The 12,514-nt window shown below is 35.4% G+C and overlaps 1 protein-coding gene across 4 annotated transcripts in view; it reads right to left on the bottom strand.

Annotated features, from left to right (window-relative positions):
- The window catches only part of LOC122905214 (pleckstrin homology domain interacting protein), a 134,521-nt gene that overhangs the window by 48,462 nt on the left and 73,545 nt on the right, over positions 1–12,514 (bottom strand). For 3 of the 4 annotated variants that reach the window (XM_044246892.1, XM_044246881.1, XM_044246900.1), the window contains exons 18-20: positions 8,615–8,752; positions 7,732–7,915; positions 3,395–3,509 (exon numbers count right to left, since the gene is read on the bottom strand). In XM_044246892.1, the coding sequence (XP_044102827.1) occupies positions 3,395–3,509; positions 7,732–7,915; positions 8,615–8,752 (437 nt within the window). Of the gene's footprint in view, positions 1–3,394; positions 3,513–7,731; positions 7,916–8,614; positions 8,753–12,514 lie in introns of all 4 variants that reach the window. The other variant, XM_044246874.1, reaches the window with a different exon arrangement.

The raw sequence follows: 12,514 nt of genomic DNA, 5'->3' as shown, positions 1-12,514 counted from the left end.
ATCCCCTCCTAGCTCTAAGAATATGCTATTTCAAGTATCTGTAATGTGTATCCCATTAGTTTCCCTGTGTAAGTCATCTAAGTCCATCTACAAGTGTGGTTTTATTCCTCCTATCATGGTTTGGCTTCACAAGTGTGTTGGGGTGCTGCTAATGCACTGAGGAGGAGAGTGAAAAGAGCAAAAATCTAAGTCTTGCTTTGTACTCCTAAAAAAGATTCTGGGTGTGTACTTCAAGACCTATATAATACTGCAACCTGGGTTCAACCATTCCCTGTTCCTACATCCATCTCCACTCTCCAGTTCCTTCTATGGTTGTGGAACCAGTCTTGTACTACAACCCTGCCCTCACTTCAGCCCTACTCTTGTCTAAACAGCTGCTAGTAATAGCCAAGTAAAATAAAAGACATTTTCACATACAAGGATATAAGATTCACTCCACCTGGATTTTCTCTAAAAGAATTACTAAAGGACTTTCTAATTTTGTAGAAACTTTGGGATCTATGTAAAGGTATAAAAAGGAAACACCTTTAAACTTTGAGTAATATGTGAAGAATGTAATGTACAATACCTGCTTTTTCATTTAACATAAATATATTTACCTACAGTTCAAATGCATTAATTAAAAATTGCAATTTGTTCCATTTTGTAAAGCTTTCTCCTCAATTTCATATTTCTTGAGGATAAATGCCATGTTAAAGAACATTCATGATTTTAATGCTTTCATCAATGATACAGTAGAAGGGAAAGCTGGCTGTCAACCAACATCTGTTCTCCTCTTTGTGCACAAACACAAAAATTTTCTTTGTCAGAATTTCATAGGACTAAAATTCTGGCCAATGGGATATTTGGCACAATGTTACAGAGTAACTTCAAAGAATATCCCTCAATAGAGCATATGTGCGCCCTCTGCACTCTCCTTATTGACTTGACCCTCCATCCTTTAACCTTAAATGAGAAAGCTGGTATCTTGAGGCAGAAATTCAAGTTCACACCCAAGAGAATCAGAAAAATGGGAAGAGCTTCAGTTCTCAATACCTGCATCATCATACTGTGTCTGGATCAACCGACTGAGGCTTTTACATCAGAGATAAATATTTCACCCATTTATTTAAACCACTGTAATTTGGGGACCAAACCTGTTACCAAAAATCGTGTAACTACTACTATTATGACTGTTTTCTAAACGGTTTTTGTATTAATTTATACTTCCCACCTGCACAGTATCTTTATTATTAGAAGAAAAAAACACTTCAACTCCGGGATGAAAGACGGCCATCTCATGATTTGTACACCCATAGGTTTGTTTTCAAACCTTTCTTTATTTTTTTAAAACTTGAAAAAAAAAAAATAAGGTCATAAACATTACTGTTCTACTTGTTTTTTTCCACTTAAAAATGTATCATGAACATTTCCCTAAGGCAATGGAGTTCTAATTGGTTTTGTTAAAAAAAGCTGCATTATATTCCTTAGGTAACAGATACCACAACAGTCTACCTCTCTTCCACCAATGGTCACTAAAGTCATTCTAGTTGTTGCTACCAGAGAAACTGTAATATCTGAGTGTACAGATATATATATATATATATATATATATACACACACACACACACACACACATACATTCACATCAGTACTTTCCTATAAAAAAAACACCTTGAAGAAAATTACCATTATTGGATTAAAAAAAGCATATTCTTTTAATTTTAATAGATATTACCATGTTCCATCCAAAAAAGTGGTAGCAATACAAACTCTCACCATCACTATAAGAGTTTATATACCCCATATCCTTGGATTCTGAGCAAAGGATCCAAAAAAGGGTATGCTTCTCAGTCACCATGAAAAAAACCCCAATGAACCAACCAACCAGCAACAACCAAAAAACCCCCCAGAAAATAAAAGATTACCTCAGATTATACTAATGGAAACCTTTGTGGGGTCCTACTGATCCCAGGGTATCATAACCTTAATAAAGAAAAATGTAAGATAGCAAAGGACTACTTGAGTCCTTTAAAAAGAAAAGTCACAAAATAAAAAAGCTCTAGAAAAGAACACCAATATACAGGTTTAAGGAACTCAAATAGAAAGAGAAAGGAGAACAAAGCAGGGTTAAGAGACCAGTTATTTTTTTGTTTAGACAGGTGCTTAGACTGTGCTTAGACAGGTGCTTAGAGTGGTAAATGAAGACGCTCTGTAGTTTACCTCAATTCTGAAACTTTCAAACTAAGGTGGTTTGAGAAAGAAGAATGGGAGTTGGTAAGTATGATTCCTTCACACTCAAGGAGATAAATACACATCTTTCCCAGATTAGGGCATAAACCAAATGAAATCCAAAAATTTCTCCAAAGTAGGATGACAGAGAAACCAACAAGGCAAACTAATAGAAACAACTTCTTTTAATGGGGAAAATAAGAACTATTATCTAGAGTTGCATAGCTGACTTACCTATATTAACGTGCAAAATAGAAAAAAAGAAAAAGGACAAAAACCCAAAACCAAATAGCTGTTTTAGAGTCTGCAACCAATGGCAGAACTAAAAAATAAAAGTGCAACTGCCCCTCAGAACAATGTATCACTTAAAATATAACCCCCTGGAAATTTTACTAGTTACCAAGCACATTTAGATACAGCCTTAAGAAAAACAGATACTCCAACAGGCCTCTGGGGGAGAGGACGATATACGGCCTTGAAACTGAGAAACTGAGCAGCTGGGGATGCCCGGCTCGCTCAAGGTGGAATGCCACCTGCTCCATGGAAGCCGAGCAGCTGGGAATGCCCGGCCTGCTCAGGGGGGAACACCACCTGCTTCATTTTTCCGATATCTCCCCTTTCCCCCTTGAGAGCACCTGTGGCTACTTAGTAAGTCCTCTGAATGTGCTTGTTCAACTATAAACTTTATACTACTTGTACAGACATATTCTGCCTTCCTTGTTTATCTACAAGGCATATGACTAACGTTTGACCTTCATCGACTCTTCTGTTGGTTCCTGTTTCTATCTAATAAAAGCGAGACTGTGGAGTTGCTCGAGGCAGCAGTCTTTTCGACTGTTGTCCCCTGCTCCCAATCTCTTGCAGCTGACTTGTTTGTGCCTAATTCTTCTCCCATTCGCTGACTGGAAGCGGCATAAAAGATCTTATTTAGGCTTATAATTTATTACATTTAATGGACATGTAACAGTTGGCATTTGGGGAAAAGGTATACCAGAAGGCAGTAAAATAAAAAGTTTCAAGTGGTAACAGACAACCTAAAAAGATAATCAAGAATTAACTATACCAACTTTATTGCATTAATTATTCTTTTTATGATGTTAACATCTTTAATTATAAAAGGGCCTTAAAGTAGTTACTATACTTATGAGGCATAGTATTAAGTATAAAAGTAACTACTATTTACCTTTGCAACAGTGGGTATTTTATTTTCTTTTGGAACAGTAAGGTGTTTTCTTTTCTCTTCTGATCTGTAAGTTTTTATTTCCTCTTCTCCCTTTGCAGTTCTCCATTCTTCTTGCCTACTGAAAGAGAATTAAAAGCCATACATGTTAATCTAGACTTTTTTTTTTACAACTGATTTCACTCGGAAAGGCATGTTTGGTGTCAGAGAGGGAATGCTACTCCTGATGTTTTCTTATCGGATGGAGGCATGTGATAAACATTTCTGAGTTTCAATGCATAGATTGTTAACTCTGGACATAATGGCATTAAATGACTAGAATACTGGAGAGACAAACTATCTGAGTTTGATACTACTGCTTCTGTTTATGGTCTCTGGCAAATCAAGTATTCAGTACTGGGAACATGGTTATTCCTAAGGTAAATTCTCTCAGGGTTAGAAATTAGATTTACTTTTTTAAAAAATTATGTCAGTGTGGGCTGTGATAAATCTCTTATGCCACACGGATAGCTAAAATCTTAACAAAACGCACAGAGAACCTTGAGGCTAAATTATAACTTCTAAAACCCTGAAAGAACTATATTCTCTGCAATGAAAACTATATTCTCTCTGGCTTCAGCTACTGAAAAACCTCCAACTCATTCCAGGCATAGAGCTGAAAGTGAAAAACAGAAATAGTTGAGGACCATTAATTGTGAACTTTAATTTCATGGAACCCAAACTTAAAAGGGCGAGAGAACTTTATTTTTTACTTTAATTGCGTATAACTTTAAAGTTTTTGACCTGTAGGGGTATTTAATCTTTGAACTTTAATTTTTCCCTGGAGATTTCAGTTGGAAAGGAGTTAATATTCAAACTTGGAAGAACACTACAGTGTTAATATTCTATTACTAGAGTATATTAATGTCATTTCACTTAATTGCAGATCTCTCACACAGCTGGTAGTAAAACTCAATGGAAATTGCGTAAATTTAAATCTTGTGAAAAGAATGGGCCTTGATTTAATTTTTGTTTCACCTTAATTTTTTTAAATTAAACTTTTTATTGGAAACAGTAGATACACAGTTTTAAGAAAATAATACAGAATTTCCTTGTCTCCTTTACCCAGTTTTCCTGAATAGTAGCATCTTGTAAAACTATAGTACAGTATCACAATCTGAATGTTGACATTGACACACCACACTATTCAGTACCAGTTTTACTTCTACTCATGTGTGTATGTGTATTTAGTTCTATTCAAGTTTATCAATGTGCAAGTTTGTGTATCCATTATCCCAGGTGAGATACAGAATATTTCCATCACCAAAATGATCCCTTATGGTGTACTTTTCATAGTTATAACCCCAATTTTCTCTCTTCCCCCTCAACCCTTCCTCTCCACAAGGTCTAGCAATTACTAACCTGTTCTCTACCTCTTATAGGTATTTTAAGAATAGTCCTTAAAGTATGTAAACCTTTGAGACTGGTTTCTCACTCAGTGTAATTTCCTCATGATTCACTCAATCTATTTTATCAATAGGTTGTTTCCTTTTATTGCAGAGTAGTATTCCATGGTGTGGATATAGCTAAATCTCTTTAACCATGTACTCATTAGGGATATCTGGGTAGTTTCTAGTTATTGGCTATTACAAATCAAGCTGCCATACACTTATGTACAGGTTTTTGTGTAAACGTAAGTTATCATTTCTTTGGTATAAATGATCAAGAGTGCAATTAATGAATAATATAGTAGTTACACATTTAAGTTTTTAAGAAAGTGCCTGTTTTCCAGAGTGGCCACAATATTTTACATTTCCACCAGTAATGAACAGTGATGCAGTTTCTCTACACCCTCCTTAGTACTGGGTGATGGCACTATATTTTGGTCATTCTTTTTTTTTTTTTTTTTTTAAGATTTTATTTATTTGACAGAAATCACAAGTAGGCAGAGAGAGGGAGAAGCAGGCTTCCTGCTGAGCAGAGAGCCCAATGTGGGGCCCTGAGATCATGACCTGACATGAAGGCAGAGGCACAACCCTCTGAGCCACCCAGGCACATTCCCCACCCCTTTTCTTAAAGATTTTATTTATTTATTTGTTTATTTATTTGTAAGAGAGAGAGAGAGCATAAGCAGGCAGAGTCGCAGGCAGAGGCAGAGGGAGAAACAGACTTCCCACTGAGCAAGAAGCTGGTTGTGGGACTCGATCCTAGTACCCCGGGATCATGACCTGAGCTGAAGGCAGTGGCTTAACCAACTGAGCCACCCAGGCATCCCCATTTTGGTCATTCTAATAGGTATATAGAGATTATTTCCATGGCAGTTTTAATTTGTATTTCAATAATGGCTAATGAGGTCAAGTATCTTTTCATGTACTTAATTCCTATCTGCATATCCTCTTTGATGACATGTTTGTGTGTTTTTGCTCATTTTCTGACTGGATTTTTAAACTTACCAATGAGGTTTTTTTTTCCTTATTTTTTTTAGATTTTATTTATTTATCTGAGGCAGGCAGAAAGAGCACAAGTGACAGGAGCGGCAGGCAGATGGAGAGGGAGAAGGGGAGAAGCAGGCTCCCTGTTGGGCAGGGAGCCTGATGAGGAGGCTTGAGTCCAGGTCATGACCTGAGATGCAAGCACGTGCTTAACTGACTGAGCCACCTAGACACTCCTCCTGTTGAGCTTCAGAGACTTCTTTATATATTATTTGTTGGAATCCCATCAATGTGACTGGATTTAATTTTTTTTTAAGATTTTATTTATTTATTTGACAGACACAGATCACAAGTAGGCAGAGAGGCAGGCAGAGAGAGAGAAGGAAGCAGGCTCCCCGCTGAGCAGAAAGTTCTGATGTGGGGTTCGATCCCAGGACCCCAGGATCATGACCTGAGCCAAAGGGAGAGGCTTTCATCCACTGAGCCACCCAGGCACCCCTGGATTTAATTTTAATTAATGTAATAGGTCTGACCCACATAAGAGCCTTCTAGTGGCAAACTGTAAACCACCTAGAGGTGGGGCATAGCCCAGGAAGATTCTCAAAGTTAAGACTACTAAGTATTGGGGGCAAAGCTCCAGGGAGGTCAAATATCCTTTGAAGTCATGGTCATAGCCCTGCCTGACCATTGGCTCAATGGTTAAGCTCAATAAAAAAGGGATATAAAAAGGTAAAGAACATATGGAAAGATACAAATCTTCTCCCCTCCTCCTAGTTCCTTCCATGTATGGGGGACCTTCATTATCAACTAGCAACCCACTCCTGGCCTCTCTTCTACTCACTCTCTTCCAGGGGAAGAAGTGAACTAATTAACTGATATCCCCTGGAAGAAAAACCAGCTTAATATGGCCCAGTACTATGCCCTTATTTGCAATGTATACATTTTTTTATTGCATTTTAAAGACCCAAACCCCACATGATCTAGTGTTACCTGTTTGAGGTTCCAGACTAGGAACACACTTTCATGTAGATAAAAGCTACATCCTTCACACTTGTATCAATAACAGAAAGTTCCATTCTGATTTCATATCTCATTCTTTTGTATGTTCACTTCCTTTAGAACTATTGTTAAGATGGATGTTACTTATTGAACCCCCTTTAAATCTTAACATTAAAATTAAAAAAAGAGACAAAAATCTAACTAAAGAGTGCCTGGGTGGCTCAGTTGGTTGGGCAACTGCCTTCAGCTCAGGTCATGATCCTGGAGTCCCAGGAAGAGTCCTGCATGGGGCTCCCTGCTCTGCAGGGAGTCTGCTTCTTCCTCTGATCCTCCTCCCTCTCATACTCTCCCTCTCTCTCAAATAAATAAATAAATAAAATCTTAAAAAAAAAATCTAACTAAAAATATGAGTTAATTTTTTTATTAAGGACATCTGGGTATACCTGTTATCACATGAAGTAACTGTTCAAATTTATACATTATTTGTATAATTAATCTTAAATCCTAACACAAATTTGAAGTATTGTCCAATCAAAAAGCCTAGCCTACATAAACAGTCATGTTCAAGGTGTTTTTAAATTATACAATTACTACTTTTTAAGTTAAAGAACTAGAAAAATCCTTAGTAAAATCTCTAAAAGAGTTTAACAAACTTCATGAAATTTGTTTTAAGATGTAGTTAAACAAGACAAACTAAGATTAAAACATGCAACTCACCTTAACACAGGCCCTGCCATATCTTTTACATCAATTATTCTAGAAAAGGACATGACTAAAACTTAATTTTCTTCCAGAGTCATGACTAGTTTAAAATACTACCTCTTCAAATAAATTTAAAATAAATTACAAACTTGAAAAGGTACTTTGAAGGCTAAAATTCAAAACAAACATAAACAACGGTGGTACATAGAACTTCACAACTCCGCTTACCTGGCTACACCGGCTGATAGCTCAGGTACCACCACCCTTCGACTCCAAGCTACTAGATCCCGCTCTGTGGCTATTTCACTTCTTGGTGCATTGCTGTGCATTTGCCGTACACCTTCAATTTGTCCACTACGCCTCAGTCCTACATTTGGTGGTGAATGAACCTCTGAGGTAGAACTTACAGAGCCTAAGTGAAAAATTAATAGACTGAATTTATATAGAAACATTAGCTTAATGGAAAACAAAATCTGTATTATCTTATACATGAAACTTCATATTATGGCAAATAATTACCAAATCGGGAACCAAACCATAGGTGAAAATTTAATGAAAACAAAACATGGCTATGCAGTTAATTTGATAAACTAATGAATCATAACTGTTGGTGGAACTGACATGTAAATTAATTGACATGTAAATTAAATTAATAACTGACATGTAATTAATTTTTAAAAAATGCTTTGTATTTTGGGAAAACTATGTAAGAAGCAAAAACAGAAAACCCAAGAATACTTATGCTTCATAAATTTCTTTTAACTTTTCTCTGAAAATAATACATGACAATAAGGACAGTGAGATATTTGAGACTGTGGAATGTATTTCCACACATTAATAAATAAATTTATTTTTAAAGATTTTTTTAGGTTCTATATGTTTGTACTTGGAAATCTGGAAGAATATACATATTTAAAGACTCATTATCTACAGTTTGAAACCTTGTATTATGAACATTCTCTTAGGCATTATGTATTTTTAAAAACGATCATTCTGGCAGCCTAATGTTTCATTTTACGGATGTGTCATAATTTGTTTAATCACTTCTTAATGTTCAGAGTTTAAATTATTACAATTTTTAAATATTTCACTTAAAGCAATCACTGCTTACCTCTACTTAAACGGCTGGTATTACTGATACCAGCTTCACTAGAACGTCTCAGGTCTTGCTCCTGTTGTAGTCTTTGAATCATGCTGTCCAATGGGCTGATCTCCTGGTTTGCTTGCTGACTTAAAACTTGGTTCAGTCCTATATAATACCACATAAAATGCTAATGACACTTTAGTCAACTAGTCAAACCATTTTACTAATTAAGATCACTTTGCGTCCAGAATTAAACATAAATCTTGAGTACAAGCTCTAGAAATATCTAAAACGATTAACCTGAAATCATGGCAGTAAAATAAACATACACACACAACCAGAAATATGCTAACTCAATATATTACAAACAATGACAAGGTGATAAGGTTTACCAAGTGCTTATGATTCAGGCACTCATATTAACCCCACAGTAATAAATTAGATACACATTATTAACTCTACTTACAGAAGAGAAAACCAAAATAACTACTCAATGTCATATATCTAATAAATGGCAAAAGTGGGATTTCTCTTAGACCAGCTACTTTGAAAAAAGGCAAATCTGATTACCCACTTTCTCAAAAAAACAAAACAAAACAAAACAAAAAAACCTTTACTGCTTCATTTACTCAGTAAATTCTTGAGTGTCTATTATGTGTTAGGAGCTATATACCAGGGAAGTAAGGATGCAGTGGTGAATAGGGTATCAAGGTCCTTGACTTCAGGCAGCTAACATTCTAATGGGAAAACTGAACAATAAACCCTATATAAATGCAGACTATGAAGAATGTTAAAGATGATAACAAAGAAAATGGGGAGAAGAGATGGGAACTGCTTATGGTAAGTCAGAAAAGTCGAAGATGCCCCTTTTAAGAAGGCAGCATTTGAATTAAGACTGGAAGAAAAAGAAAAATTAGTCATTCATGTGAGGAGCAAGAAAAAGAATATTCCGGATAAAATCCAAGAGTTGAAACAAAGCCTCAGAGGTAGGGAGTAACTTGGTGTGTTTTAACCCACCCTAATTTTCCAGCATCAACTTTCACCTGTACCAGTCATATGGGACTATTGGACTCTTCTGCTCTCCTAATAGGATAAACACCTTTAGGCTTTTGGAGGTTTTAACCACAATACTCCCAACTGAAGTATAAATGCAAAAAACACTAACATCCTTCAAGCACCAACTAACGTGGTTTTTATCTCTCTGATACTTGCTCTGTGAAATCTTTCTAGACTACCCCTGAAAGACTTAGTTGCTATTCTCTTTCATTTCCTCAAACAATATATATGTCTTAGTACTCAGCCCAATATAAAAAGGAAGCCCGCTAGTTAGTTCTGCAAAAGAATGGATTGCTTTATTTAATATTTTAATTCTTAATCTGAACACAATGGTGGGCATATAAAAATGTTCAATCCTGCTGAATGAATTAAAAAAAAAAAGTGTATGAGACATGAAAGCACTGCCATGAGAGAAAGGAGCAATTAATAGTAGGTAAGTGGATATATAAGAAATGAAGAAATGGTTTCATCAAACCAGACTTTTAGAGTGGGCTGGGAAGAGAAGATACAAAGAACATTCTGAAATGAAGAATTAGTAGTGAAGAAAATATAAGGAAAGGGAAAATTACATGTACTAAGCACATAATGTTATTTCATTTTATAAGAGAAAACTAAAATTCAATGGGATAAGTTGTCCACGGTCACAAAGCTAGAAAGTGGTAAAGCAGAGGTAAAAGTTAAAATGCCTCTGGATGCTTTCCTGTTGTGCTGCTGGGAAAACATCTCATATCTGAACATCAAGAAGTAATCTGATATAGCTCAAGTTATAACTGAAGAGGCATAAAGTGTATTACTCGAATACAAATGTAAAAATACAACAAAACTGCATTCAAGCTGACTTATCATAATACCTATCATCTACAGATCTAGATTTACAAATAGAAAAAGTTACAAATAATGCTAAAGATTTTTTCAACAAGTGTTTTTCTTCTGTTCTGTGTTGTACTTGGCTAAATCAAAAATAATGAAAGAAATGATGTTTTACCCTAAATTCTGTGACCTAGAACACTTACAAATTCTATGACTCACTTTGAAGCCATAATTATTCTTAAGGGTTCTCTTGTGGTCCTATACTAATAACTAGTATCTACACTTTTTTACAGTAAGGGCAGCTTAGTATGGAAAAACAAACAATGGACTAAGAGTCAGAATTGCATTTGAGTCCCTGTGATTTCATACACTTTAACTTAAACAAGAGATATGTTGTTAAATTTTCACTTTCTCAACTTTTAGAATAAGGATACCATACAAATTAAATGAGATTATTTATGAAAGTCATATACAAATGGGTTAAATGGAGGAGAAAGTAATAGCCACAATAATTAAATAGCACTGATTTATTATTATTATTAATTTATTATAAATAGCACTGATATTTTAATAAATGAGTCCTTTCCTTATTTCCCCGTGCCTGAAACCTATTCTGAGACCTGGGCAAGATCTGATTCCATTTCCCCTCTAAAAGACTGAAGACATTTATCTTAATTTCAGTCCTATGATCAAGACTTCTCTATTAATTGAGACTTCTCTACTCTGAATACCTGACTAGATTTCTTGAATACAACCTGCTTCTTAGATTCCTTGAGTTCATGCTGTGTCCATGTATAAGATATTTTAATTTCACATACTCCAGACTTTCAGGTCTGCTGAACTGTACTATTCTCTGCAAGTAGCAGCAGAGTCTATTCTTCTAATGCTTCCCCTCACCCTCCATCCTGAGTGGGCATGACCACCTTCAAGAGCAGCCCTTCCTATCCAGTATGTTCATCCTCATTACAATTTCATGCCCAATCCTTAAAGGAAAATAAGAGATGGGCCCTCTGGAATGCAATAAGACTGGTTTCTCTGCACAGCTTATAGAATCTAAATTTGTTATATAAAAGTTACTCGTTAAATATTACATCCCTTATGTGTCCTTTACATCTACTTAGAAATTTTGTCCATTATGCCAGAGTTCAGAACTTAAAATATTTTCTTAAATTTTTCTTTTTAAAAAAATTTATTTACCTATTTGAGAGAAAGAGAATGAGAGCACAAGCAGGGATGGACAGAGGGAGTGGCAGAAAGAATTCTGAAGCAGACTTGGCACTGAGTGTGAAGCCAGACTCAGGGCTTGATCCCACAACGGTAAGATCGTGACCCTGTGCTGAAACCAAGAGTCAGACGCTTAACTGACTGAGCCACCCAGGTGCCTTCATAAATTATACTAGTCTAAAATATAACAAAGATTCTTAAATTACAAAACTGGTTTAACCTTCTTTTTTAATGGCTTCTATTACTTTCACTTAATAAATTAGTGCTACATTTCTTGTCAAAAGGGAAGGTCTACAGACCTTGTCTCCATTTCAAGTCCCTTTTAATTCGTCAACTAATTGGACTTTCACACTCTATTATTTCACCAAAACAGCTGTCAACACTTTCATTCCTACCTTAAATTTTTAGAAGTTGATTACTTCTTAAAACAATCTTCAATAGGAATAAGGTATCTATTCTTATTCTTTCTTTCACATCATACTATTATTCCCTTTAATAACATTTATCACAAGTTTTAACTATTTGTTTATAACTGTGCTTATTAATCTTACTCCATGAGAACAAGGATTGTACCTGATAAATTCACTACTGAATACCAGTTTACCAGGTGTCACAAAGATGAATGAATAAATGACCAAGATCATTGCTTTAACTCTCCAATGTTTCTTAATCATCTTGCAGTATATAATTCAGAACTGTTTAAAGGATTTTAGAAAAATTTTGAAAAATAATTTTACTTCTCATTTGTTCAAAACAGTAACAAAGCTTTACCCAATTAGCAATTTTACAAGATATGATTAGAAATGGAAAATTTGGCTATCTATGAAAATGAGCCTT

Source organism: Neovison vison, chromosome 1 (genome assembly GCF_020171115.1).
Source record: "Neovison vison isolate M4711 chromosome 1, ASM_NN_V1, whole genome shotgun sequence".
Classification (NCBI taxonomy): Eukaryota; Metazoa; Chordata; class Mammalia; order Carnivora; family Mustelidae; genus Neogale; species Neogale vison.
The sequence above is the reverse complement of the archived record's forward strand: the minus strand, read 5'-3'. Positions and strand labels throughout refer to the sequence as shown.